The sequence below is a fragment of the Coturnix japonica genome, chromosome 1, assembly GCF_001577835.2.
Source record: "Coturnix japonica isolate 7356 chromosome 1, Coturnix japonica 2.1, whole genome shotgun sequence".
Classification (NCBI taxonomy): domain Eukaryota; kingdom Metazoa; phylum Chordata; class Aves; order Galliformes; family Phasianidae; genus Coturnix; species Coturnix japonica.
The window spans coordinates 37217580-37244920 of NC_029516.1; the positions used below are offsets into that span (position 1 = coordinate 37217580).

Consider the following 27341-nt stretch of genomic DNA (forward strand, 5'->3'; position numbering starts at 1 on the left):
AGAGTTTACAGCTCTTTTTAAGAGTGATGAGTGCAGTTGGCGAAGTTTCTCTTGTTATGCCCATTAGCAAGATTGGACTAATCTGCGGGATGTAAACTGGAGGTAAACTGTGAGTGAAGGAGAAGGAGAAGACAAGGCTAAAAAGACGTTTTGTACTTTCCTTTATCCCAGAGTCTTTCCTGGAGACAGCAGTTAATAACATTTTCTATCTGCAGAGAGCCCCAGTCACTGTGAGCACAGAGGCATTATAAAGGACATGTCAGCACTGCCTGTCAGGCCGTCAAGAGGAACTGCTTTTAAAATTGCTGTTGAAATCACTGTCTAAGCATCAATACTGGAGTGGAAGTAATAGCTTGTTACTTTAGTAATTAAAGATGAGACCTTGTCAGCCAGGTTCAGGCCAGGCCATGGGCCTGTGAGAGGGTCTGGCATGGGGGGGGGGGGGACTGTAACTGGGCTGTGGGAGCTGGAGGCCTTTTATGCTTCTAAGAGCAAAATGGCACAGAGCTGCCTGACCTTGGATGTTCATATTTCTGCACCCTCTTGTGCAGTCTAGTCCGTGCTGTCCAGGTGTAGTTTTTATTACAGTGTAAAAGGTGAAGCAGGGGTGCAGTCGAAGCTTAACTAGCAGCCTGTGCGCGACATGCTTCTTTGCTAAAGGAAATCTAGTTTCATCTCCTGTATTAGCTTTTTCCAGTGTTCCAAAGCATTAACCAGACTTCTGCTGTTGTTACGTTCAAACACTTGGCAAAAAATCTTATCATCTGGAATTTCACAATTGTCTGCTGAATTTTATAGCTAAATACAATATGATCAATACTGCACCTACAGGGCTTGCTGCTGATTGATTTTTAATATGAATAAGGCTCAGTAGGAAAGGATCAGGCTTACATCAAGTGTGTTGCTGAGACTGTAAATGAAATTTGACTGAATTCACATCATCTGAATGTACAATACTTACTTCTCGGAAAGGGTAGCCAGGCATTGGAATGCACTGCCCAGGGAGGAGGTGGAGTCACTGACCATGGGAGTGTTCAAGAAACGTTTGGATGTGGTGATGAGGAATATGATTTGGCTGGGAAGTATTGGCAATGGTTGGACTAGATGATCTTCTAGGTCTTTAACAACCTTGATAATTCTGTGATTCTGTGATACAATAGGTTTCTTTATAACTTGGAGGAAGGCAGTTTACTTTTGGCAAGGAAGAACCCAGTAAGAAGATGTGCGTTTTGTGGGAAGGACCAGTGCAGCAGCTGTTTACTTTGGGGGACCAAGTTGTTTGGGATGTGTGCTAGTAGCTTTATACTTGCATGCCTGTATATACATGTGTATAGATGTGTCTTATAGCTGTGCACAATTTTTTTTTTTTTTTTAGAAGCAGTGCAGGGCTTCAAGTATTGGAAGTGGGCACATTTGCAAAAGATACAGTAAAACCCAATGGGAGTGACCTGTGTGCCATCTACTCTTTTTACATCAGAGTGCTTAGCCTCGGGGAAGGCAGTTACAGTGGCAGTGTTACTGCCGCTTAATTCCTTACTGAGAAAAAAATTGCTGTTTGAATTCAAGGTTTCAGCTCTAAATCCTGACATCTGATAGCCATTCTTAGCTCTGCTCACTGTTGAGAAGCCTATAGTCTTAGATACTGTGCCTTTCTTACAGACAGGGCTATTTCTAGCCTAACACCTGCTTTACTTTTACTGAATTCCTGTTTTTTTCTTTTATGACTCTGAGAGTGCTACTACAAACTGAAATCACAAACAGAGGACTTAGATTTCAGGAAAAGACTCCTCCAAAGGACAAGATAAATAATGTGAAAACAAAGATCTTGTTTTCTTCCAGTGTTCTTTTATGGCTGGACTAAAATGAGAAAAATGTGTGTGGGGCTGAGAAAACAAATAGAAGCAACCTGATCCACTGCATAAGCAGAAGTCAAAATGAAAATTTTCAAGCATTCTAGAAGGCATCATCAGATCTTTATAGGATTTAAGCTGACCTCTTTGTAACCTCCGTGTGCACTGAGACAAAAGGGCATGTGGATAGGAAGCGTGTCTGAAAGCATTACAACAATGTGCGGTAGACAATGGAAACCTTGAGCTGCATGTCATTTAGGGTATTTGTATGGAGATTCTGTGGCATAGTATATCAGTGTCTGAGTATTTTTCTATAACAAACAAGACAACATTCCTGAAATGAATAGCATAAAAACTGGGATTTCGATGCAGATTGAAAGGTTCTTGTTTCACTGGGGGATGAGAATGTGAAGGGAATCTGGGTGAATGTGTTTGACCAGTGCGTTTCCGATATTGGCCTGAATTTCACACAATTTTTTGCTTTCTCAACTGAACTGAAACATGATTAATTAGAGAAATACATTTTATTTATTTATGTTTTTTTGAAAGGCAGGAAGAGAGAATCAGTAAAAAATAGGGATAAATAATCTCTCTTAATATTTTTAATATTAGAGTTATGGGCTGCCCTGATTCTCTATTACCCTGATAAAAGGAATGCTAAATGAGTTAAGCTCAATAGTAACAACAAAGCACTTTTAAAGAATTGCTTACATTTAACTTCTGTTATGAAGACAAGTAATTAATTAAATTCCAGTCATCTTTTTGTACTAAACAGGCCTCACACCTTCTCCTACAGCATAAATTTGAAATGCAAATGATTGGATTTGTAAAAACATAGGGGACAGATTTTTACAGTATTGAATTAGATGTAGTGACTGTTAATGGCTGGCACTGGTCTTTGCCAGGGTGGTTGGAAATAAAAATGCTGAAAACTGCGTTTTGCTTTCCCCCCCCCCAATCAAGCTGACACAGGCTGGAGTTCATGAGCTAATACAATGTAAAAAAAAATGTCTTTTTCTCAATTGTAAGTATAAGAAATATAAAGAGGTGTAACCTCCTGTAAAATAATACTCTTCTGCCTGCTTTCAGCAAGGTGTTAACTGAAAATTGTTGTCAGTCAAAATATGTATGAGAAAGTTGTGGGGGTGCCCATAACACAACAGAAATTTGCATGCTCCTACCAACTTCTGTTTATTGTTCATCCATGTCAGTGAGATTCATTCCAACATCCAAATTAAAATTTCAGTATAAAAGGCCAGTTGGGGTTTTAGTTCTGAGTTACTGGAGGATCAGTTGTTTCAACAATGCTGTTTGTCAGATTTTCATATTTCTTTTACATTTTAATTATAACTCATCAAATCTTAAGCAATTACTCCTGGGTTAGACTCAGACGAATGCCACTGAAAAGTGTTTTAATTTAATGGAAGCAGCATAACATCTGTTTCTAATGTTTTAAAAGCCAATTTATATGGAAATTTTGCTTTAGTGAAAAGTCAATAGATGTGGACTTCTCTAACAGCTCCTGTAGAAATTAAAAACTTGGATTAAAGCAACATCAAAACAGTGCCATTCTTTCTTGTTGTAGCGGTGTGATTATGTTTTCACAGCCCTTCATTTGTATTCTTTTCCTTCTATTGAAATGAAGTTTTTACTTGTCTTTTGTAGTCGAGCTATCAAGACAAACCAGGACCTTCTGCCAGAGACACCGTGGACCCATATATTCTACAATGACTTCTGGGGAACACTTCTCACTCACAGTGGAAGCCACAAGTCATACAGACCTCTCTGCACCCTCTCCTTCCGCATCAACCATGCCATTGGAGGGATGGACCCATGGGGTTACCATCTCGTAAACATCCTGTTGCATGCTGCAGTCACAGGCCTTTTCACAAATTTCTCCAGGATCCTCTTCGGGGATGGGTACTGGACTTTGATAGCTGGTTTGCTGTTTGCATCTCATCCGATCCACACCGAAGCTGTAGCGGGGATAGTGGGGAGGGCAGACATTGGAGCCTGCCTCTTCTTTTTGCTTTCCCTGATGTGTTACGTGAAGCATTGCTCTACAAGAAGTTCCTCAGCTAGAACTTGGGGCTGGATCTTGGGAGCAGGAGTGTGTGCTGGATGCAGCATGCTGTGGAAGGAGCAAGGAGTGACTGTTCTGGCAATTTCAGCAGTGTACGATATCTTTGTATTTCATCGGCTGAAAATGCATCAGATCATTCCTGCTTTATACAAGGTGAGTCTCTCTCTCTCTCTTTTTTTTTTTTTTTTTTTCCCCCAGAGGCTGTAAAAAAAGTCTCTGTTAATCAGGTGTTAAATGATTTAGCAAGCACAGAATAATTCTCAGTAGTTTGGTCAACTCTGAAAAATAAGCACAGATGTCTAATACTGAAAGTATTTTTAATTCAGTTTAGAAAGGAGTTTTTATGTTTTGTTTGAACAGTGTGCTATTACCTGTTGCTATTTCTTGACACTGGGGATGTATTTCTTTTATTATTTTATTGGCTTCCAGGAGCTCTCTCCTCATTCTTTTTACCGTCACGGGCTGAATGTATGGCTGACTTTTGCGAAGAATCCATTCATGCTCTTATCCTCTTGTATCTTGATAACTTAGCTTAGTTTGGTCAGGCAGGCAAGAGCAGCAGCTTGTTCCGTCTGCCAGCTCCCTGATGCAAAGATAGAGCTTTTCATTGTTCTAGTTTAACAGAGATGCTCAGAACCTGGCATCATGTCTTTGGCATGTATTTCTTTCTTCCCCTCACAGGAGCTGTGAAGCAAATATTTTATTGCCTTACCAGACAAAGTATTTCTCATATTTTTTAACTTCTAGCCCACAAGCAAGCAAGTGAAATAAGGATAAAATACCCATAAATAGCCCACCCAGAGCCCCTGTCTATCCTCTCCCCAGAGTTAGTGTATTTTAGTGGCACCGGTATACTTTAGCTGAAATCAAGACTTGATTACATTAGTTGCCGTACAAATGAACATGCTGAATATACGCAACTTTTTGTTTCAGTGGATTGATTTTCCTTCAGAAAAATGCTGACTTAACAAAAGGAAAATGCTTCATGGGGACATCTGTTGTCTCATGTTTTAGGGAGACATAACTAAGTACAGGAATAAAATAAGGCTGTGCAGTCTGTTTCAATCACATTGATCTTAAAATCTGACTTCTCACATAAATTAATCTAAAATAAATTCCAGTTTTTGGTAAAGTTATTATCTTAGCTTGTATGGAATGTATTTTGCAAGTAATATACAATGAAAATAGAGTCAGAAAAAGCAAGTTGTTTATTGTAGTTGCCTGATAAACTCTTGTAGCACATTGACTTAGCCATCATACATTTTTTCTGACATAAATGGCCATTTAAGGAACAGAATAATTTCTTACGTTTGAGTATAAGACCTCTTTTGAATTCCAGTGGCCAACTACTGTATTCTAAACTGTGCTCCTAATGCTGAGCAGAAACAAACAGTAAACTAATAGCTTTTTTGTTTTTTTGTTTGTTTTAAAGCATCTTTAACAGCAAATTTTATTCTCATATATATGGAAAAGGCTACTGTGAAGTACTTCGAGACGTTCAGTTTGCTATAGAGAAATATACTCTTAAAAACATTCATATTACATAAATGAAATTCTGAATGACTTGTATGTGACTTCATACCAAATCTAAATTAGTATTCCTCAGAGTCTGTCCTCATTGCAACCTGTCTTCAAAGACCAAGTTATGATCATTGTACTAGTAAGTTCAGTATTATAGAGTGCTTATTGCTCAAACCTTAAACCTTTACAGATACTTTTTATGAACTTTGATAAGGAAGACCTTTTTATTCCCTTTTTCTCTGTTTCCTCCATTGATAATGGGGTAAAAACTGGTCTAGCAGAGACTTTGGTGGCGTAAGTGAAATCCAAGTTTCCATATCCTACAGTTGGATGGGAGACTCATCTTTCTAGACTTTGTGGTTCTGTGTTTGGACATCTGTATTCTCTTCCTGCAAGACACTTCTTGTTTTGGACAACAAAGTAGTGTCAATGCCTAAAGTTGTTTTTTTTGTTTTTTTTTTTTTCTCCATCTCTAACAATAAAAAAATAAGTCTATGCTTTGTAGGTTACTAACCTTTAAAAAGTTTAGATTCTAGATGGAAGAAGTAATAGTAATAGTAATAGTCTCGTGTGGTTTGGAAGGGACCTTAGAGATCATCAAGGGATGATCTCTCCCGGGATTTGAGCCTCTGTGCTGCAGAGTGGCACTTCTACCACTTGCACCACAGGGGGGATTTGAACCCCGGGCCCTGGTGTTGCAAGGCGGCTATCTTGCCACCGGGGCACACAAGACACAAGTCTTATGGGGGAAAGTCATCTTAAACAAAAATAAGAATGTAAACAATAAAAAATGAAAAAATATAAATATTTTGCTTGATATGCCAGAAATACATTTCACTGACTTATTAGGCTATATTTTCCTTAAAATTCTGTTCAATCCGAATTTTGCTGATTAGTTTTTATGTCAATGTTAAGGCAGCCTTTGTTAAATCATTTGCAGTGATGAGAGGTTCAGTTGGGAGCCTTGGTTATAAAGTACTTCCAGTTCTTTTGTCCTTTGTAAGTTTTACTTAAAAATTGTTCACAAATTACTTAATAAGAACATATCACCCTGTACAACTTTGGATGCCAGGGATATCTTCATTGATTTAACATTTTATGAGAAGTGTTTCTCATTGAATACTCAACTGTATACTCTTTTGTACTCTAGTTTTGCATGGACTGTGCCATAACCATTGCAATTTCCTGTTCCCAAGGCTTGAATGAGAAGTAAAGGACTGAAAGTGCAATTTTATTTTTTAAATGACAATCACTGTAAGTGATTGGAGTTTGGTAATGTGGGTTTTGATTGTAGCATCTGAGTAGTGTTTGACAAATCCTGACCAGTGTGGCAATTTAGATGCTATCTTGTTGATTTCAAATGACTTTTTAATGTTTATTTTCACAGAAGTTTGAAATGATTATGCTGTTAGAATGATATTTTAAAATGATACTTTGCTACTTTTGAAATGATTAATAACAACAGAGCTGGATATTCCTGCTGAAAGCTTTGGTTTTAGTTTGATCCCTTGTGTCTGAGCAGAGAATGATAAAGACAAACTTATTTACCTTTTAATTTTGTATTAAAAACAATCTAAATAAGAACTCAGAATAAGCTGCCATTTTCAACTCCACATTCTTTGATCAGTTGTTTGGGCGTTACCTTCTTCTTGTTGCTTTGGCCTTAAAGCGTGTCCCTGTTAAGAACTAAAAAATTATTTACCCCTTCTGCAAACAAAACCAACTTGTGGATTAAGAGTTTTATTTTTTATTTTTTTTTTCCTTAATGTTGTTGCTTACAATTGTTTACTTAATAAGACATTCCTGCATTGCAACTTGCATGTCAGTAGCCACCTACAGATGAGTAATCCTGAGTTATCCACTGGCTTGAGCATTTCATAATAAGAATACAAAAGAAACAAAGGAAAAAAACAAAACAAAACACAAACACCACCAAATCCGCCAAATAGAACTCTGTTGTGTTTCAGAAATGCTTTCCAGAATGTCTGCATCGATAGAAAGAACCGATGTAATTTACCTGGTCTGGAACTTGTGTTTTGCATTTTCTCAGTGTGGAAAGGTAATTGTAGAAAGAAAAACATCAGGTATCAGAAAGAGCAGTTGATGGTCTTTTACATAGGAGGGGAAAAGTATAGAATGGAGCCAAGGGACTGAGGAAAATAATTCCAAAAGGTGGTTGGCTTAAATCTGTTCTAAGTATACAGTAACAATATGAAACTGATAGCAGAAGAAAAGGCATGCCACAGCATCTGTGGAATGGCAGGAAGGAACTACCCCTTTCAATCTACCTAACCTTAATCTAAACCCTGTCCAGCTGAGCTGACACATCTGTTTCATATACTGTGCTGCGAACTGGAACTTAGAGGAAATGCTGGTAATAAAAAACCCTTAAAAACAAAACAAATATCCCAGATAGGGCTTTAGGAATTATTTTAAACCTGAGTCAACACTGTATCCATTCTTTATCAGTATCCAGTTCTGACACTGTGTCTAGTTTTCCTTGCTCTGCAAACAGCTGTACTTGGAAGTTTTGGAAGGAAAGTTGAAGGGCAGAAGTTAGGACCTCAGAATGAGACATTTGAGGCAGTGCGTAGTTAAGGACTTGGGCTTTTGTCTATAAGCCTTTTGAGAACACACCGCTGGGGAACTGAGACCCAATTAGTAATGTACAAGGAACAGTAGAACCACTGAATGCCTTCATGATGGTTAGAGAAGATGAGTTGGTAAAAGCAGCCTTAAAAGTGTTCCAGCAGGTGGTAGAGATAGCACAGGGGGTGGTATGCCTGTTTCTTTCATTTTGTTCTTTCATTTTATTCTTATCATTGGTCCGAGTGTGAACTAAATGTGAAATGGTGGCTCTGACACAAGACCAGTAGCCATTTACTGGGCTCATACCTGTTATCATGACGAGCCAGTGATGCGTCACTTGATGTGCCCTGTCAAGTCCTTGACAACATCCCATTGCATTTTGAGTGGACTGACAGGGCTTTTGAATGGGGCAGCAGCAGAGAAGGACCACCAGCAGAGCAGATTAATATTACCCTTTATTTAAAGCTATTTTTAATGCACTTTTAAAAGTGTATATCATAGCTACTTATTAAACTCTCCAGCTCTTTCCACTGTCATCAATGTACTGGTTATTCAGTAGAACTTGGCTGCTGATCTTTTTCCCTTTGCCAAGTTTTGTTGTATTCCAGTCTGCCTGTGATACTCAGGCTCTGGCTGGCAAAGTTGTCAGTCTGAATGCAGTTCAATTTGGTTAGTTCTATTTTATTCTGTCTGACTCACTTTCTAATTGCACTCTGATAAGAAAGTATTTGCTATCTTAAGTCAACAGAATTCGATGAAATGTGTTTATAGCAGTTGTAAATATGTTGTTTGGAAAGGGAGCAATTAAAAAAAAAAAAAAAAGAAGTGGCTCTGTACTGGACAAAGCATTCCTTATTGAAGAAAGCTGAGATTTTGTTTTGATTTTCACCATTTTAGGCCTTAAGTTGTTTCTGTCATAAGTTGCATAGCAGGTATGCAGACTGACTGAGTTGTCGTGTATCGTGTGTATCTAATGGTTGTACCTGTCAGCAGTTAGACTTGCACAGATTAAACCATCATAAGTAGAGGGATGGAAGGGGAAATCTGAATACACTATAGAGAGCTGTGATCAAGCCTGTGATTATGGAAACTATGCAGATTCAGAGGCCTAATTCTTTTGTACTTGCAGTACCCAGCTTGAGAGCCGAGCCATTAATCAACATTGCTGTAGACAATCTTATGTCCAATTGGCTGTACAAGACTAATATAAGCCCAACTGTGCTGTCCTTTTCTCCTCTTTATTACTATTATTATTATTTTAATAAAAAAATGGAGCTGGACAATGTTAGCAGTTAAAACGATGGGGCAAATACATTTAAAATTCATTTTTAATATAATGGTGATTATGAAATATTTATTGCCCTGTGGTTTGTGTACAAACTGCCTTATAGAAATAACTGAACCAGATGTACGTTCCATTAATGTTCCTCTGCTACAGTATAGTAATGTTTTACCAGATCAACATAGCCTTAGTACAGGGGGATTGTTATACTGAAAGAAAGAGACCTCTATTTTTCCGTCACTGATCTGATTAACCCCCTCCTCCCCACAGGAGGTCTGTCTCATGTGGAATTAGTTATTGTTGTCTATAACTTAATGTGAACCACAAATTGGATTGCAGGATGCATTATCTAACCTTCTGTGCTATTATAGCAGTATTGGTTTTGTAAAAAGCAATTTTATTGGAAGTCTATATTTTATTTAAGGTAATGATGGAAATCCTGGGCCTGCATGGATGACACAGTCAACCACTAAACCAAGCCTTATAAAGCATTACTTTCTTTTATGATCTTGGGACAACTTCAGTTGTGAGTGAGATCTATACAATTCCTGCACAAAATAAGACTTTCTGTGTATTAGATAAAGCTACTGATTTTTTATAACATTCCCGACTGGAAATAAATCACTTTCTCCGTTCTTAGAAGCAGATGCCTTTAGAAGTACCACATATTGGTAAGCAATTTCAAAATAAAATGCTGCTCTTGATTGAAACTGGCTGTTGTATTCTTCTCTTCTGAGGAGCTTAAGAGCCTTTGCAGTGCCATAGGACTTGGTGGTTTTTTACCTTTTCTCCACCTACAAGTTGTTTCATTTTGAGACGGTGTTTTAATATTGTTTAAATTCTAGCTCAATGGCGCGTGTTTTGTTTATTATTTTCTACAACCCAAGGAACTTGAAGATGCTTGAACTTGCCAACATGCCTGCATATTTCAGTTAAATTATTCACGCTTTATATGCTGTTATGATGTGGAATACTGATGGCAAAATTACCAAATTATTAAACCATGACACCTGGTCTGTAATACTTCGATTTTGCAAGTTATTTCTCACAAACAATTGTAATGATGTGTTTCTGCCTTGCTATATTGTGAAATGCAAGGTTTAGGCTGTTGGGGTAGCAGCTGCTCAGAACATGCTTCATGCTTAGAGACAGATATTTGGTAAATATCCTGAACATTACTTCTGTCTTAGTAAGAAATAATAAATAACTTAGAGCTTCAAATGTGATCTGACCTCGTGCAGGTTCTCTTTGTCTAACAAGAGCTGTTGTGTGCCATCTTTGTGTGCTCTGCAACCTTTGAGGTTCCAGAGCTGTGTGTGGGACTGGCCCCCCGTTGCTGGGCTGTTCTTGTTACCCAGCTGTGAGCTCAGACTCTGCGGTGGTCATCTGGGGGTTAATTCTCCTGGCTGCTCCAAGCCCATACAAAATTGTGGAAGTGCTGAGACGAATGTGCCTGTACATACATTGCTCATATTTCCGGCTGGAGCTGTGCGGTGCTTTTCTCTTCACACTGCGGGAGAGCAGCAGCGTGAGGCCTGCGCTGTCTTGGTCATCACTCCCCCTCCCCCGGCAGATATCTCCTAGACAAAAGAAGCTTTTTGCAATTTACTTCTTCCCTGACAATTTCAAGTAGCTAATACTTCTGTTTCCAGTAGTTCCCACAGCTTCTTGCTGCTTTTCTTTTTGATCCTAAAATGAGAAAAGCAAGATTGGCCTCTGCTATCTTTCTTGTCAGAGATATTGATCTCCTGCAGGTCCTGTGATGTCAGTGGAGTTGAACCAAATTGGACATCAATATGCATAAATAGCTGTTGTTTCCTGAAAACATTTGCATGTGGTAATTTAAAATATATAAGATATGACAGAAATATATGAGGGCCGTTCTTAAAATAATGCTTCCTATTTTATTCTGTTGGCCCACAGAGCCAGAGGCAGATGGTGCTGGTATGATGGTAGAGGTTGAACCTTCCCACCAATATTCCATTACATGTTGTTGCCATGTGACAGATGGCAGCAGTCTGACAAAATGGTGTCTGACTTGGAAGTGCAGATGAAGCAAAGGGGTGTCAGTGAATTCCTGCATGTGCAAAAAATTGCACTCATTGACATTCATGGACGATTGCTGAACATCTATGTAGACTGAACTGTGGATGTGATTTTAGTGAGGTGGTGGTGCATTTTGGCAGTGACAGTGACATGAAGGACAAGCCAGCTTTTGGATGTCCACGCACAGATGTCATGCTGCAAAAAGAAGAGTGCCTTGATTTGGTCATCTGTGCAAATCAGTGATTTATGACCAGGGAACATATGGACCTGAATATCAGCTTCAGTGCATTGTAAATGATGGTGGCGGTACTGGATATAAAAAAGTTTGTGCAAGGTGAGTCCCAAGAATGCTTATGTAGAAAGAGAAGGAACACCTCATTCAGACTTGTCAGGATCTACTGAACCTGTATCAGGCTGAAGGTGATGGTTTCCTGGATTACCTTGATACCAGTGATGTGTCACCACTATGAGCCTAAGTCAAAATGTCAGTCTATGAAATGGCAATGTGTAAGTTCCTCACTGAAGAAAAAGTTGAAAGATGCAGTTCTCTGTGGGTTGAGTGATGTGATGTCTTTTGGGATGGGAAAGGAGTGGTCCTTCTCGATTTCCTGAAACCCAGACAAACCATCAAAGTGTTATTGCACTCTTTGTATCAGTTGTAGTTTCCATGGCAGTAAGTAGGAGTCACTTTGGGGTGACTAATGTAGCATCCTGAGGCAATTTTAGCCAAAGTGTGTTTTTTTGGCTATTTTTCAAATAAGGAATCATAAGCTATCTGAAGAAGCTGGCTTAAAATGGACTATATTTTAATATTAAATCTGTTTTTTTGTTGTTTTTTTTTTTTTGTTTTTTTTTTTGTTTTTTTTTGTGAAGTTGCTACTAAAATCTGCATTACTTTTTTTCTACCCTCTTTGATGTCTGCAATAATATTTTTGAGAGTATATCTAAGAGTTCCTCTCTGGAAAGAAGGAAAAAGGAAAGGCTTCTTTAATAAGTAAGTAAATCAAAAACAGAGAAGCCTTTTTGTATTTGCAGAGTTTGTGAAGACATGAAGAGCACTCAATGTAACAGAGAGGATAGTTTGCTAGAGAGAGGTTGTCACTGTATTCAGTCTTAGATCTAAGATTTATACTGCATGGTAGCATGCAAAATACGCTGTATTCTTTCTTCTTTGCTTACAACGGTTTTTTATTGAAGCATGGGGTGAAAAAGCTTTCAGGGGCTTTGCATGGTTGGTATTAGCACTTACTTGTCATTCTGAGGTTGCATACCGATCACAAATATGAAGAACAGTGTGACTTGTTTCATGGTGTTTAATTACCGCGTACCTGTGGGCTTGCTATTTGCCAAGTTTTAAAACTTGTGCCAGTGATATTCAACTGATAATGTTACTCTTCTATTTTCTAATGTTTTCACAACATTTATCAAGTAAAAGCACAAAACTTGCCATACTGCCTAAGGACTCTGTTTCAAAACACTTAGTGTTTGAAGGTGTTGGTCACTCTTCATCTTAATGATTACCTACATCTTTCTAATGGAAGCAGTTTTGCAAAACTACTTTTCTATACAGCTGGAAGGTTTCTTGTGCAAAGTGTCTGTGCTAAAAAGAAGTTACAGTTCATGTGTTTTGATGTAGTAAGTATTTTAAGCGTTCATAATGGGCCATGAATACCTGTGAACGTTGAGGGATAAGAAATAAGTACATGCAGCCTTGGTCTCTCTTCAGTTTTGCACTTAGGTTTGATATGAGAACCTACAGCCCTTTTTACTCTCTAGCTGTGCTTCTCTATGAATCATTTGTACCAGCCATAAAATGGAAGGGAGAAAAAAAAAAAAAAAAAAAAAAAGTCCTAAAGGTAAGTGGTGTTTTAGGATGTTAAATGTCTCCTGATGCAATTCCTTTCATGGAGATTTGCTTTATCAGTTACGCCTTTTATGGTTAAACATCTTATGGTGTTTTGGCTAAAATGTGTGTATTTCTCATCTCTTATTCACCACATATCTTTTATGTCTGTTAAATGCCAGACAGACAGTTTATACTTGTGCCTTGCATACAAACGTTCAGATATTCTCTTCAAACTTGAGTACTTTCGTTTATCCTCCTAATACTGCGTTTAGGCCCATAAGTATCCAGATTTGATGAAGTGCTGAATGCTTGTAGGTCCTGATGGATTGGCTGTGCTGAATGAAGCCATTGCACTTTGTAGAGCACAACTAAATAGCATGCTGGACTCTCTGCTTTCAGCATTTAGGGCGAGTGCCAGTAGCATCAGAAGAGGGAGGGAAAAAAATAAAGAAAGAAACAGAATCAAATAGATAATCCGCAGAGGAGCAGGTGCAGGTAGTGGACACTCATAGTTCTGGCTCTTAGAAATGCATTACAGCATCTTCTGGAAAGGTGATTGCTACTGGGAGTAAATGAAAATCAGTCTTAGGATTTTTGAGCATCTTAAATGTAGTCATCTAATTACCTGAGTCTATACAATAGAATTGTATTCTCAAAGGCAGTCATCTTACTACAGTCATACTAAAACAGAGCCTTTGCTGCTACCTGAGCATAAGCTTTGAATCCAGACCCTGGGGAACACGTCTGGGAGGAACAGGAACATATGTAAACCATGAGCCACAAGGGAGACTTTTCTCTTGGTATTAGGTTTAATTTTGAATTTCCTGGTTTATGCTCATTTTTATGTGCAGTAATGATTTAATGATTACACGCACAATTTTTCCAAGCTGAGTGATTTTAAACAGTAACCTGTGTGGACAGTTACAATATTAAAAAGGGAGAGAATGCAAGTATTTGTGATTTATGGTGGAAACAGCCAGTTGTGATAGAAGGCAGCAAACATTTTCTGGCATATTTACTGGAGGAACAGATGATATTTTGTGCATATGCCTGTATTTCTTTTTCCAGCTGCAATGTAGATTAGGTACAGGGAGGGAGACAACCCAGGCTTGCAATCCTGTAGCTGACTTTATGGATTGGTTCTTAGGAGATAAATTTCTAGCCTCACTACCCTTGAATGTCTCTTAGAAAAGAGGACAATCCCTCAGTGCTGTGTGTTGTCCACATTGAGAAGAGGGGGAAAACAAAATAATTTTGGTTCCTATGTTTCTAGGAAACCAATTGGAAGTGCACATGAAGAAATTATGTTAAAATAGTCCAGAAGCTTTTGGGGGAAGGGAAAGAGAATTTGTGTACTTGGTGCTTAAATGTCAGGTAGAACATATGTACCTTTTTATAGTCAGAATGGTAAAACTTTCAGACGCATACGGTTTACTTCTAAGGCTGTAGATTTGTTTGGGCTATGCAGAAGTCAGCTTCTTTGACATGTAATCACCAAATACTTTTCTCCTTGACAATAAAATGTGGAAATAAATTCTCATAGCAACAAGCTCTTTAAAGTGAGTGTTGGGGCATATTGAGTTAATAAAGGCAAAGGGAGAGCAGTGGAAAAGAGGGTAAAATTGTATCAAGTCTCTGTAAATTCTTTCTCTCCCAGAAAACAGGACTTTGGGGGCTATGGATAAATTTTTTGTATGTTTTAGTCTGCATGTTTGAAAAGCATCCTGGGTAGCTTGTACTGCTGTAGAACACAGCAAAGCTTGCATCAACAGCAGTGTTTATTTACAAGGGATTGTTAGATTTCAGTTTATTTTTAAAATACACGTTACTATGTTTCTATCTTTTATTTGGAGTCTTTTCTCCTTGAAATATGTTATTAGAAGTGGCAAAACATTGCCACAAAATAGCTCTCATGAGTTTTAAAATAGAAGCAGTGCCAATTTTTGTAAGCTTAGTTCTTGCTTCTTTGGAATACTACATATATATAATATTTTTGGCTTCTTGTAAGTTGAAATCTGTGGAAACTCAGTGTTAGCAATTTTGCAGAGGTTTTTTTTTGTTGTTGTTGTTGTGATTGTTTTTTGTTTAAGCTATTATTTTGTTTTTACTTCTTTTGACCCAAGCTTTAACCAAGAATTTGACGTTTTGTGAGTGATTATAGTTGAGAATATGGATTAATTGTGGAACCAGACACATTCAGTGCAATCACATATAATTACAGATAATATCTCAAGTGTAATTTTTTGCAGAAAAAGAATTAAGCCACTTGTCTTTACCCACTTCTAATCTTTTCAGTGTGCAGTGCTTACTCTGGTCTTGAGGTCCTTTATAATCCAAGCCATTCTATGATATGATTGCAGATCTTCCTCTCATATCTTATTTGGGATGATGTTACCTGCTTAATGTGTACTTATACCCTCCTTCCTGTGTACTGATTTCTTTGATCTGTGTTTTCTTACTGGTACACATCTGTACCCAAAAAAAACTGTCTGTAAACCTTTTATACTGTCAGTGATGTCTTTCCTTGGAATAAGATAACAGTTTTTGTTGTTGTTGTTGTTGTTTTGGTGTATTTTGTGAATTTTTTTGGTTTTTTTTTTTTTTTTTTGAGTTTCTGTAAAGAAACTTGGCAGTAAGAAAATCTCAAGTTAGATCTGCTAGTGATAATGGCTCACTGTGGAAATCACCAAGCTAGCTATCTTGAGGGATTTTGATACAGAGTACAAAAATGGATCTAAAGGCAAGGTTAGCAGTTGGATTCCTTGGCTGGTTGGTGCCAGGTTGTAACTAGTGTACAGTGTTCAAAGCAGGCTGAGGAAATGTGTGCACAGTGCTCAGGATCTGACAGCGTTCATGACTGCTCTTTCCATCAGGAGACCCTGTAGTCAAAGCAACATAGCCCTCAGTGGTAGTTATCAAGAATCACAGAATCACAAAATCACAGAATGACCCGGGTTGGAAAGGACCTCAAGGATCATGTAGATCCAACCCCCCTGCCTAGCAGGGCCACCAAACATACACATTTACTAGATCAGGTTGCCCAGGGCCCTGTCCAGCCTGGTCTTGAACACCTCCAAGGACGGGGCATCCACAACCTCCCTGGGCAGCCTGTTCCAGGGCCTAACCACTCTCCTAGTAAAGAACTTCCCCCTAACATCCAACCTAAATCTTCCCTCTTTTAACTTAAAACCATTTCCCTTTGTCCTGCTATTGTCAGCCCTTTCGAAGAGTTTACTCCCCTCCTGGGTGTAAGTTCCCTTCAGGTATTGAAAGGCTGCAATGAGGTCACCCCACAACCTTCTCTTCTCCAGGCTGAACAAACCCAACTCCCTCAGACTGTCCTAATAGGGGAGGTGCTCCAGCCCCCTGATCAAAAGAAGCAAACATTTACTTCTGAAAGTTTACATTTGCTGTCTGCTTCACAAACCTGCAGTGTATATACCTGTAATGTTATTATTTTGGGGATTTTATCTATCATTTTGAAGTTTGAAAAGGCAGAGAAAAAGTTTTTTACGTGATGGAATTTGTTCTGAATTGATGCTGGGATACTGTAAGACAAAACTATGCTGACTTCTGTTGTGGCAGATTAAATGATCTGTGAACAGTCTTACTTCTTACCTTCAGTTAGACTTGTATGAAACCTAAATTAAAACAACAACAACAACAACAAATGCAGTTTATATATCTATGTTTTTGATTTAATTATTGTTTTGGCAGTTCAGTGTTGATGTGTTTTGAATATGTCTGGATTCTAAATGCAAAATTTTCAACTCACTTCTTTTATTTCTATCAATTTTCAATCTGGAAAATGTTTTCACTCCATTGTAAATCATGACATATGTGGTAGCATAAACCTAGACTCTCAAATAATTGCTTCTACCTTGGAATTGTCTTGCTCATGATGTGATGTATTGCCAGCAGTGTGAGATTGCACACTAGCAAAAAGGTTGATATGTCCTTGCACTCTTAAGTCAGTCTCTAAGGCTCTGCAGTACCCAGATGGCTGCTCTGATAATCTGGTAACAAACCCTGCTGTCATGGGGTGATATAAGGAAGATTCAAATGTAGGTTCACCTTTTTCAACAATGATGATCAAATGAAAGAAAAGAAAACAAAAATAAAAGGAACATATTGAAAAGCTGAGTGTGTGATATGGAGGACAAAATTGGGGAATCTATGCAGACTTCCCATTATTATATTATCTGGCAGAGCTGCTCCTAGCAGCCAGAGGATGCAGGACCTGTCTTCTGTCCTTACTGTGTGCAGTGTTGGTGCATTTTCTTATATGTTCTGACAGACTAATGAAAACTGAAATTTTATAGGATCTTATGTGATGTGTGACCTTGCATTTCATGGCACTTGGTGGTGGTTAGCAAGCAACATATTATCTCACTGGGGTAGTAAATCTATGTTTTAATAAATTTATTTCTTTTACTTGTAGTGTAGTAGACAGCTTCAAACCCTCTGGGAGAACTTTTCAAGTCTGTCTGTTTGTCAGTCTGCTTTGCTACTTCATTCTTTGGGCTTGGTTGCTGATTTGATTAAATGTTATGTTACTCTGATGCAGAAACTGTTTGAAATAGTCAGATTTGGTTTAAAAAGGACATTGTTTAAGACTAATACAGATTTCCAACAAAATCAGGCTCTTTATATGTCCCAAAGTCACGCTGTTCTACATCAGCAGGCTTCTAAGCCTGTTTACATGAAATTGTGCAGCTAAATATCTCAGAAATTTTATTGCTAAAAATTATAGAACTGCATTGTAATATAACATGTATTTGCATTTGGAATCATAACATATATTACATTTTGTTGACTCCTTCCAGGAAACTCAATTTTCTGTGCAGTGAAGCAAATATGTAAATTGTTTGCTGTTATTTGTTGTTGTTGTTGATAACATTGGTGGCTGTGGAAATTCATGTACATCATGTTTTCCTATTGGTAAAGTAATCTGATATGTTCTCCCATTAACTAACTGCTACATTCAGCTGTGAATTACATAGGCTGCTTGCAGGAATGTAGACTCTGTGGAAGCATAATTAAATGTAAATATCTACTTAAATTCCACTATTTTGGGAGTTCTGCATTTGAATGTTATATCATTCTGTATCCTTATGCCATGTGCTGTCCTTTTGACCAGAGAGAGTTGTTTATAGCATGAGACTGAGGTTGCAGTGTCTTGTGGAGATCTTGCTGAATCCTGAAGCAAGTCCTCATGTTCAAAAGTTTTTTTAGTGATGTTCTTCCTGTCTGTGAAGTTTGAAAACTAGTTCTGATTTGCCCAAAGCTAAACTCTCCTATCTTCTCCTTTCTCCTCATCTCCTTTTTCTCATTTAAATGAGCGAACTTTCTTTTTCTTATTGTATAGGCCATGAATGACTGGACCAGGAAGAAGTTGGAAGGCTGATTAGAAAATATCTAAATTTGTAGATTTCTACATTAAATTAAATTCTAATTTCTACATTAATTGCATTGCTTGATGCCCAGCTGGACACCAAGAACTTTCCACCTGAATTTAACAGCAGCAGTGGATTGTAAAGGTTTATTTTTCAGGTAGATATTTCTCTGATATTGCTTTTGGTATGACTTAACTTGGGAGTTTAGGTTTGTTTTTTAAGATTCATCTTGTTGCTGAAAAGCTGTGACATCCTTAAAAGCATGCACAAAAAAGTATTTGAATGATTGTGTTTAAATTCTTGATCTAGAATAAAAAATGCCTATTGCTGCATTGCAGTTAATCTGCTTTAGCTTATTTGAACTGCTTGTCAAGACATCCAGATTTGATATGTTGCAGAAGAGAATACTTGGGGCTGCTTAAATAGGAGAGAAGATTATACATAAGTGACTGGAAATACTAGCATCATGAGACATGAAGTTGTGCCCATGTGGTATTTTCTCTTGAAGTTAACAAGCACTTTTATTAACAAAGTGCATTAGTTTTTTAAAAGAGGAGAGATAAGATTACATGGACAGCAAGGGTATTCGAAAGAATCTCAAGGATAATGAAAAGTAGAATAATTTAATATTTGCCAAAGAGAGTAAAGAGAGAAAGCAACAGGAAGGGAAAAACTTTATTTCAGGCAATGAGGAGGAGCAGGAAAAAACCCACTAACCAAAACAACAAAAAACAAATCACCAAGGTCAGGATACAGGCATTGTCTTTGAAGTAGTTTTCTAAGAAGAATAATACAGTTTGAGAAGCCGGGACACAAGGAAAAGCATGCATCAATTTTGTCCTTTGTTTTTTTTTTTGTTTTGTTTTGTTTTGTTTTTGTTTTTTTTTTTAATTTGGAAATACTCTAAAGCAAAACAAGACCATGAAGACAATGGACTTCAATAAGAAAAATATAAACTCATAATGTCATTGAATGTTTAGTTCAAAATTTTAATGGCAGCTCAAACTTTAATTTTTAAAAATTTTTCAGAGTTTTAATTTGTCACTCAGTTGAAGTCATGGTGTATGGAGAGGAAAATGTACACAGTCACATTTTGATATATGCTCGTTTAAAAGGGAGACTGCGTGCTGTTCTAGCAATAAATTTTTGAAGGTGGTGTCGTTCATTTTAATGAGAGATTCTCTTGAAATTCTTTCTAGAGTTTTCTAAATAGTGTGGTTTTCTAAACTTCAAGTCCTGAACTTTTTTTAGTGTACTTCTTAGTTTTGCTTTACCAATGATTCATATTGTTTTTGTTAATACTTCTACCATGCGGATGAAAACCTAGCTAGCTGATAGATAAACCAGCAGGTTAAATAACTTTGTCACAAACAGCTGGGATGTTAGAGACTTCTATTTGGGACTGTACTATTCTATATCTTCTTTTAAATCCCAAGAGTCCCTGAAAATACACTAGGGAAATTTGTAGTGGATTTTGAAGTTAAAGGACTCTGGTATACCTACAGATAAAAAAATGAAATAACTAAGATTGACAGCTCAAACTAAAAAAATATTATCTTTGGATTGCATTTGAAACATTTTCAGATGACTAAGAAATATTTGTTTTGTGTCCTGTTGTCCTTTTCTTACAACAGAGGATCTAAAATAGGTGGGTTTTTTTTGGTGTTGGCCCACTGAACTCAGCCTCCTGTGCCTCCCTGCACTGTGTCCATCTGCCTTGCCATTTATGTTGCCAACTGTTTCTTCATAAATGTTCTGTAGGGCTTGGGTACTGCTTGGAACTGGAAGGGGGGAACTGAAATGTGATGCTGTGAAATTTCAAAGTGGCTTTAGGAGATTAGAGTGAATTCAGTTCTAAGAAATGATAATCTAAAATTAATGGTCATACATGTTCATTCAGGTAAAAGAAATAATTACCATATGTGAAGCTTGGTTACAGCATTGCCCTTCCTATCTTGAGTGAATTTTCCACTTACTGTTTCCATGTTACTAACTTATGCTATTAACTGTTATTAGAAAGAGAGGCACTGGGATTGAATTAGGGAGGGTTTAGAGTCCTGTAATTTATGATGATTTATGTCACTGTTTAGGAACTGCTACCCAAAATGGATTAGAAAATTTGTTTGATAAAAAAGTTAGCTAATGCAGTGGATTTGTTGGGAGGTTGGGGGGCGGAGGGAGAACACCAGCTGTATAAAGAAATTTTGGGTGGTAGTGTTATAAAATACAAACCAGATGTTAGAGGAATTATCTGAGGAAGCTAATTGTGAAAGAGTACTTTAGCATACCTTGCTAAAGATGGTGGGGATCAGTGAATTCAACCGTAAGTTTTGTGTGCTGTAGCAGAAGAAAAAAACATCATTAAAATAGACTCTGCGGTCTTAAGTTGTTTTACCATATTGCAGAAATGTAGTTGTCCCTTGCTATTTAACTTTCCAATATTTGAGCACCAAAATATTTTCAGAATTTTCTCCTCAGGAGATAGTTAGGGGTAAAAAAGATTACAAAGCAGAGAAGAGCAAATCCTCTATTTTATGACTTTCAGATAATTCTTCTTCTTCTTCTTCTTCTTTTTTTTTTTTAATAAGAGGAGACAAAAAGAATATAACCTAGTCCAGTGTAATGGTCATTGATAGTTGACTACAAAGTTATAAATAATTGAGTGATACAAACACAGTGCTTACAGGGATGGTATTCATGTCTTCCCACAAAGAAGGAGCCTCTTGAAGGAGTATACCCACTGTCTGGGATCGAGTTGAAGATGGAAGCTAGTTACGAGGGATGAACAGAAACATACTGGAAAGGTTTATAGTTAGGAGGAGAAAGATAAATTATGGGGAGTAGAATGAGGTATCTCACCACAGCAAATCATCTGATACATTTGAGTCTAGTTTTAACCTTTAGGTTTCATCAAAAGCAAAATGTACTTACTGCAAAAATGTAAATCTTGAGAACAAAGAGGAGAAACTATAAGTTGGCTGTGTAACTAGTTGGCCAAGATGGGTCACTGAACACCCTGTTTCAAGCATGTAGCTGGTTGGGCCAAGACCAGAGCAAGACTTTAGAAGCTTTAGAAGAATCATCATGCCAAATAAAGGTGCAGTTTGCTTATACATACCCAGTTGGCTTTGTCTTGGAAGGTTTTCTTTTAGTAAAAACAAAACAAAACCCAAAAATTACTCATATGAGCTCTGTGATTATGCAAATGTTTGTTCAAAATAACATGATTTTTTCTTGTGATTAATAGTACCCTAAATGCCAAAATTAGGAAGTATAATTTAAATACATAATTTTAAGATGTCAGTCAAAAAAAGTGAAATGGCAAAAAGAACTGAAGTATGAAAGACCTGCTAGTTGTCCATGTGTCTCTGTTGAACATGTTGAATAGATGATTTGTGGTGTGCATGTCTCTCTCTGGGGCTAGTAGAGATTTTTGTTATCAAGAAGGATTTTGAAATGCATTTGACTGATCTTACTTTTTATTGTCAGCTATTGTTTAGATAAGTGTTAAACAACAACTGATTAGGAGGCTTAGACACCCACTTGACAGCAGATTTTTTTGAGTTCATGGCAAAAACTGAAGAGCTTTCAGCATATTTTAATATTTTATTATGCATGTCTGGGAAATACCACCCTCTCAGAAGGTTATGCTCTCACGTTTCTCCCGTCAAGTAAATCCTTATAAATGTGTGTGTGTGTGTGTGTGTGTGTGTGTGTGTGTGTGTGTGTGTGTGGAACACCACGCATCCTCTGCCCATCAAACATAAAAGCAAAAATATCATTCTGCCAAATTAGTGACTGTTATGGTACTTTGTTACCAAAGCTGATGTCTCCGCCTTCTGTTTTATGAACTGCTCGGTCTGTGTATAAGGCTGCCTCAGACTCGTCAGTCTGAAGGTAACATCTCTAATAAAAGTCAATCAGTCAGTATAGCAGAGTCCTCAGACCCCAGGGTGCTTCTCAATTATTAAGCAAGAGTAAAGCTTGTTAAGATCAGCATCACTGAGATGGCTTAGGAAAAAGCCAGCATGAAAAGATAATTCTTAAGCTGACAGTTTTAGCATTTAATCCGTGACTGCGCAGATGACTGCTGGTAGCACATTCTAGCCGTGAACCAGGGAAGTTCAGTCTCTTCAGCGCTGTGCTGCAGGTGGCACCTGGGTATCTGTCACAGCTGTGGCATAAAGGATGGCAGAACCATGGGAACAGAGCAGTTCACCAGCATTATGCCTAGGGGCAAGAGGGCAGCACATTCTGGAGCTTGCTTCTGCATCAGAAACAAAGATCTGATGCACATGTCTGGTAGTGGGTGGATTGTTGAGAACCAATGTTATGAAATGGAAATATTTTGAAAGTCATATTTTCCAGTTTCAGGAGGATAGCGCAAATGTATTTTGCTTATGTAAATTCTTTTTCTGATTCTTAACATTCTCTTCTGTGCTGTAGAGGGAAGTTATTTTCAGAAAAGAGCTCTTCTTGATATTACAAGAGCCCCTCAGCATTAGCCATGTGAATGTCAATTCCTCCCCACCTCTGTCTCTTATAGTATTTTCCCCTTGTTATCCTAAACTGAAGTTTTCTCTTGAATTTGTAGCCCAATTATAAAATCTGTGCAGGTCAAAATTTAGCACAGAGCTTATGACATCATTTTAAATGACAGATAAAAATTACTTCTAGCTCTCAAAAGACTTTTAGGAATTTCACAGTCTTTGGACAGTGTTATACTAGAAACTAGCAATGGTGTTTTAATTGTGTTTTGTACACAGAAATTACAGTTTTGTGATTGGTGTTTGGTCCAGTTTTCCACTCAATCACGTTGTTGTCCATCAGACAGGAACTTGACATAGGAACAGTTTTCTCAAAGGCAGGGGACTCTCAGGCTGCAGTAGGAGAAAGAATAAAGATGAAAAATCAGTTTCTTGTGAAAGTAACTCGGGAATTCACAGTCAGACATCAGAAATCCAAGTAGCAATGCTGTGTTCTGAGTTCTACAACCATGGGAAAAATTGCATTCTATCAAGCATGAAGAGCCTAGTCACAGGCCATGTGTTCATTGAAAAGTAGGCTTCAATAGTGTTGATACTTGCAATCTTCTTGTGCGTGGATGATTTAAATATATTTTTTATTTTATTTTATTATTATTTACTGAAGTGGGAAGATGGTCTCTAGGAAAATGTTTGAATTCTAAACAAAATTTTCTCTTAATCCTTGTCACTTGGCAGCTGTTCTTATGTAGCATAGGATCAACTGATAAAACTGTGTTTTAAATCTGAGCTGTATATATATATATATATATATATATATATATATATATATATATATATATAAAGAAACTTTCTAAGAGGACTGCTATCAAACTCCTGTTCTACATGTACCTTTGTACACTGTGACCTACATTATGTTGCTATATCTTGTCATTTTACTTTTGTGTTGGGAATTTCAAAGCCATACTCTATGTACAGTTTTCAGTTAAGCCTGGATAATATGCATATACTGAAAAGCTCATTTTAATGTGGTATGAAAATATATGGTCATCAGTTGGCTGAAAGATATTCCAGTTGATTTAGTGCAGAGATTCTTTATCTTTTTATTGTCAGTTACTTTAATCATCATTTTTCCCTTTCTCAGCCTGCATGAAAGAAGACAGTTGGTAATGCTTGCTTTTTTTCCCCCCTTTTTCTTTCCTTCTTCATGTTATTTATAAGGTGAAACTCTTTGGCTACTCGCTTAAAGGTTTTAATCCCTTGTAGGTTTTCTGAAGTTCAATCAGAGCTGTCAAACTATATTTGTTGCTTTCTTTTACAAGTAAAATCAGTGGTTGTAGCTGCAGAAAATGACTCATTACAGTGGTCTGCAGAAACTTAAATGCTCGATGGTTTGAAGATGATCAAAATACTTACTTGTGTTTTCTTCCCTCAGTGGTTTCAGAAAGGTTTGTCTAACTTCTAAAAAATGTGACAACAAAGCGTTATGTGGTTACTATTCCTCTAACTGGTTATCTTAGAAATATTGTATCAGAACAAGGAAGAAAATGTTATTTTTAAAGAAAATAAACCAAAAAGGTTTATCACACATGGCAGTGTTTGTCTAGAAACTAAGTCGAGATTTTGGCCCCAGAAGTCTGACTGTGGTGTTTTTTTTTATTTTGCTTGTTTGTTTTGTTTTGTTTTTTCCTATTGCTGTCTACTAATTGGCGTACGGGAACTACTTTAAAAAAGCAAACTCTGTTTACCAGTCTGTATGAAACTGCAGGTGTGCCAGGAATACTGGGCAGCTTAGGTATCCTAGGGCCTGACAGGCTCCAACACTGACCTGGAATTACCAGAGACAAGTTAATTGTTCTCTCTGTCTAGATTGTTTTTCTGTGGATTAAGAATAAGAGCTGTGGACTGTTTCCATGATTTCCATGTGCAGCTAGCTTCCAGGAAGCTTCATTTCTATAGGCTGGTTTACTGTAATTTTATGCAGGTATTTTGGAAGTAGTACAGTTACGAAACCCAGGAGATTTCAGGGTGAGAAATAGAGAAGATTGGAAATGTCTGTAAACAGTGTTCATGGTGTACATTCTTCTGCCTTGAAAATCATACTTTATGTGTGGTTTTGGGAAGTAAGAATGGAGTGCTTTCATAACATTTCTGAGATCAGAAATATTAAAAGAAAATCTCCTGTGTGTATGATTCTTTTAATGAGAAGCTTTCTAAATAAGTCTTAATCAGAAAGAGTTAAAAAAAAAAAAAGATATGTAGGATATCTAGTCTTAAAACTTTGAAAATTAGTGTCAAGAAAAAGCTTAGTACTAGGAGAGTTTCAGAACATGAGCATTTCGTCTAGTGGTAAAACCATAGCTTTTCACTTTCTGATTTTATATCCTGTATTGTACTCCATCAGTAGAGATGTTTAGTAACTTGCCTCATCTCCCTCTTTATCAGACTACATTAAACCTTTACTGCTTAAGAAGAATGCCAGTTAAATTGATAGATATTCCCCTTCTTTTGTCAGTTCTGTCATGTGGTAAGATTTAAAGCAACTGCGAAGATAACACTGTAGAGATTAGAAATACCTTTGTCTTTAGAGAAATGTTGTGATTTGCATATAGATCTCACAGTGTATGGAAAACACAGCTGCACTGTTGTATGTAAGTTTGTTCCTTTGAGGTTTTTCTGATATATTGGAAATGATAGTAGTTACTAAAACTTGCTCTGTCTCTCTCCGTCAGTGGGTCTTGCAGTTACACATCAAGAGTTCACAGCAGCACTTAATTACAGACACATTTGTCCCTTACACCAGAAGGGTGATCCATTAGAACTTGGGCTCAACACTTCACACATACTTAACAAAAGATTTTTATTGATTATCAATGACTGTTGGCCACCTGGAACAAGGTCAAGATCAGAGGAGATGCCTGAAGCACAGGTCAGATTCCCCAGGTGCTGTTCCTAAGGCAGCTTTCCTCCTGCTCTTCCCGCAAGCCCTACACCTGGTCCAGCAATACTGCCAACTCCCAGCAAGGTCACTGGTGCTGACAGTCAGGCAGGAGGTGATTGACAGCTCGATGGAAGAGCCTCAGCTGTACCTCAATGTACAAATGAGGTAGAATTCCCACTGGACATATTTCTCTAGGAATTAATGCAGTTGGACAAGTTGTCTAATTTCATATATATGCATAGCAATGAAGAAGGTGGCCACATGATTATCTGTAGGAGTGTCAGTGTTGTCACTGTAATTAGCACATGCTGCTTTCACAATCATTGTGAAAAACTGAGATCACATCATTTTCACGGTCATTACTGAGAATTACTCATCTTTATGCTTTCACACAGGCTGTTGTTTAATCCAAACCAAGTTCTTGTTACATGATGTAGAAACAAACTCGTATACCATTGATTTTATTTATTCAGGGAAGTATTTCCCTGAGAGCAGTCTGCAGCATCTTTTTGTACACACTGGTTTTAGTTGTTTCAATAGTTGAGAAAGTAGCGTCAAAGGTGGATATTAGAAGGGAAGAAAAAAAAAAAAAAATCCTAAAAACAGATTATATCCCAGAGGTCTATATATTGCCCATTTTCCACTCCATGACCAAGATCAGTTTGCCTCTGTCTAGTTAAAGACCCAGCTGTGACCCTGAGATCCTGGTATGTGAGAATGGCTCAGTGCCTGTGGAGATGAGGGATGATGCCCACATAGTATAACTCTTGTAGACATACAGTACTCATGTTTATTTCTCAGTCACATACTAACTGTGCCCAGTTTGCTCTGAACCCTCTTCACTGTCCTGTTTCTTCTAAATGCCGTGGAGGAACATGGGGAAATCTGAGACATGGGTGTGAGTGTTTTGGATTGCTCTAATTTTTTCATCTCATATCTGCTGCTGTTTTTAAAGGCTAGACTGTTGAAAACAGCAGCTAGGCATATGCAGCAGTGCTTTTTATTTATCTGCCTAATTATAGTTGAGACAAAAACTAGTGTAGGCTTAAGGGAAGTTTCTTATTTTGGATAATGTAAAGATGATTAGCCAACCAAAAATATCTCTGAGTAGCTCACTTCATTCTGCATTAATTTGTCTACACCAAAAGCTAAACTTGGATTTCCCAAAGCTGTTTTAACCTTCCTTATACTATGCTGGAAACTTTTGGGCTTATCCATAAGCAATTAAAGTTAATGAAACAATGAAGGTATAAAGGTAATGCACAAAAGATGATCAGTTTGTGTTAGCTGGAGTTCATTATCA

The 27341-nt window shown here is 37.5% G+C and overlaps 1 protein-coding gene across 4 annotated transcripts in view; it reads left to right on the forward strand.

Annotated features, from left to right (window-relative positions):
• The window catches only part of TMTC2 (transmembrane O-mannosyltransferase targeting cadherins 2), a 241980-nt gene that overhangs the window by 96260 nt on the left and 118379 nt on the right, over positions 1-27341 (forward strand). For 2 of the 4 annotated variants that reach the window (XM_015857482.2, XM_015857497.2), the window contains exons 2-3: positions 3516-4086; positions 5540-5593. The exons of 1 other annotated variant lie outside the window; for it this stretch is intronic. In XM_015857482.2, the coding sequence (XP_015712968.1) occupies positions 3516-4086; positions 5540-5593 (625 nt within the window). The remainder of the gene's footprint in view (positions 1-3515; positions 4087-5539; positions 5594-27341) is intronic. One more of the 4 variants, XM_015857488.2, reaches the window with a different exon arrangement.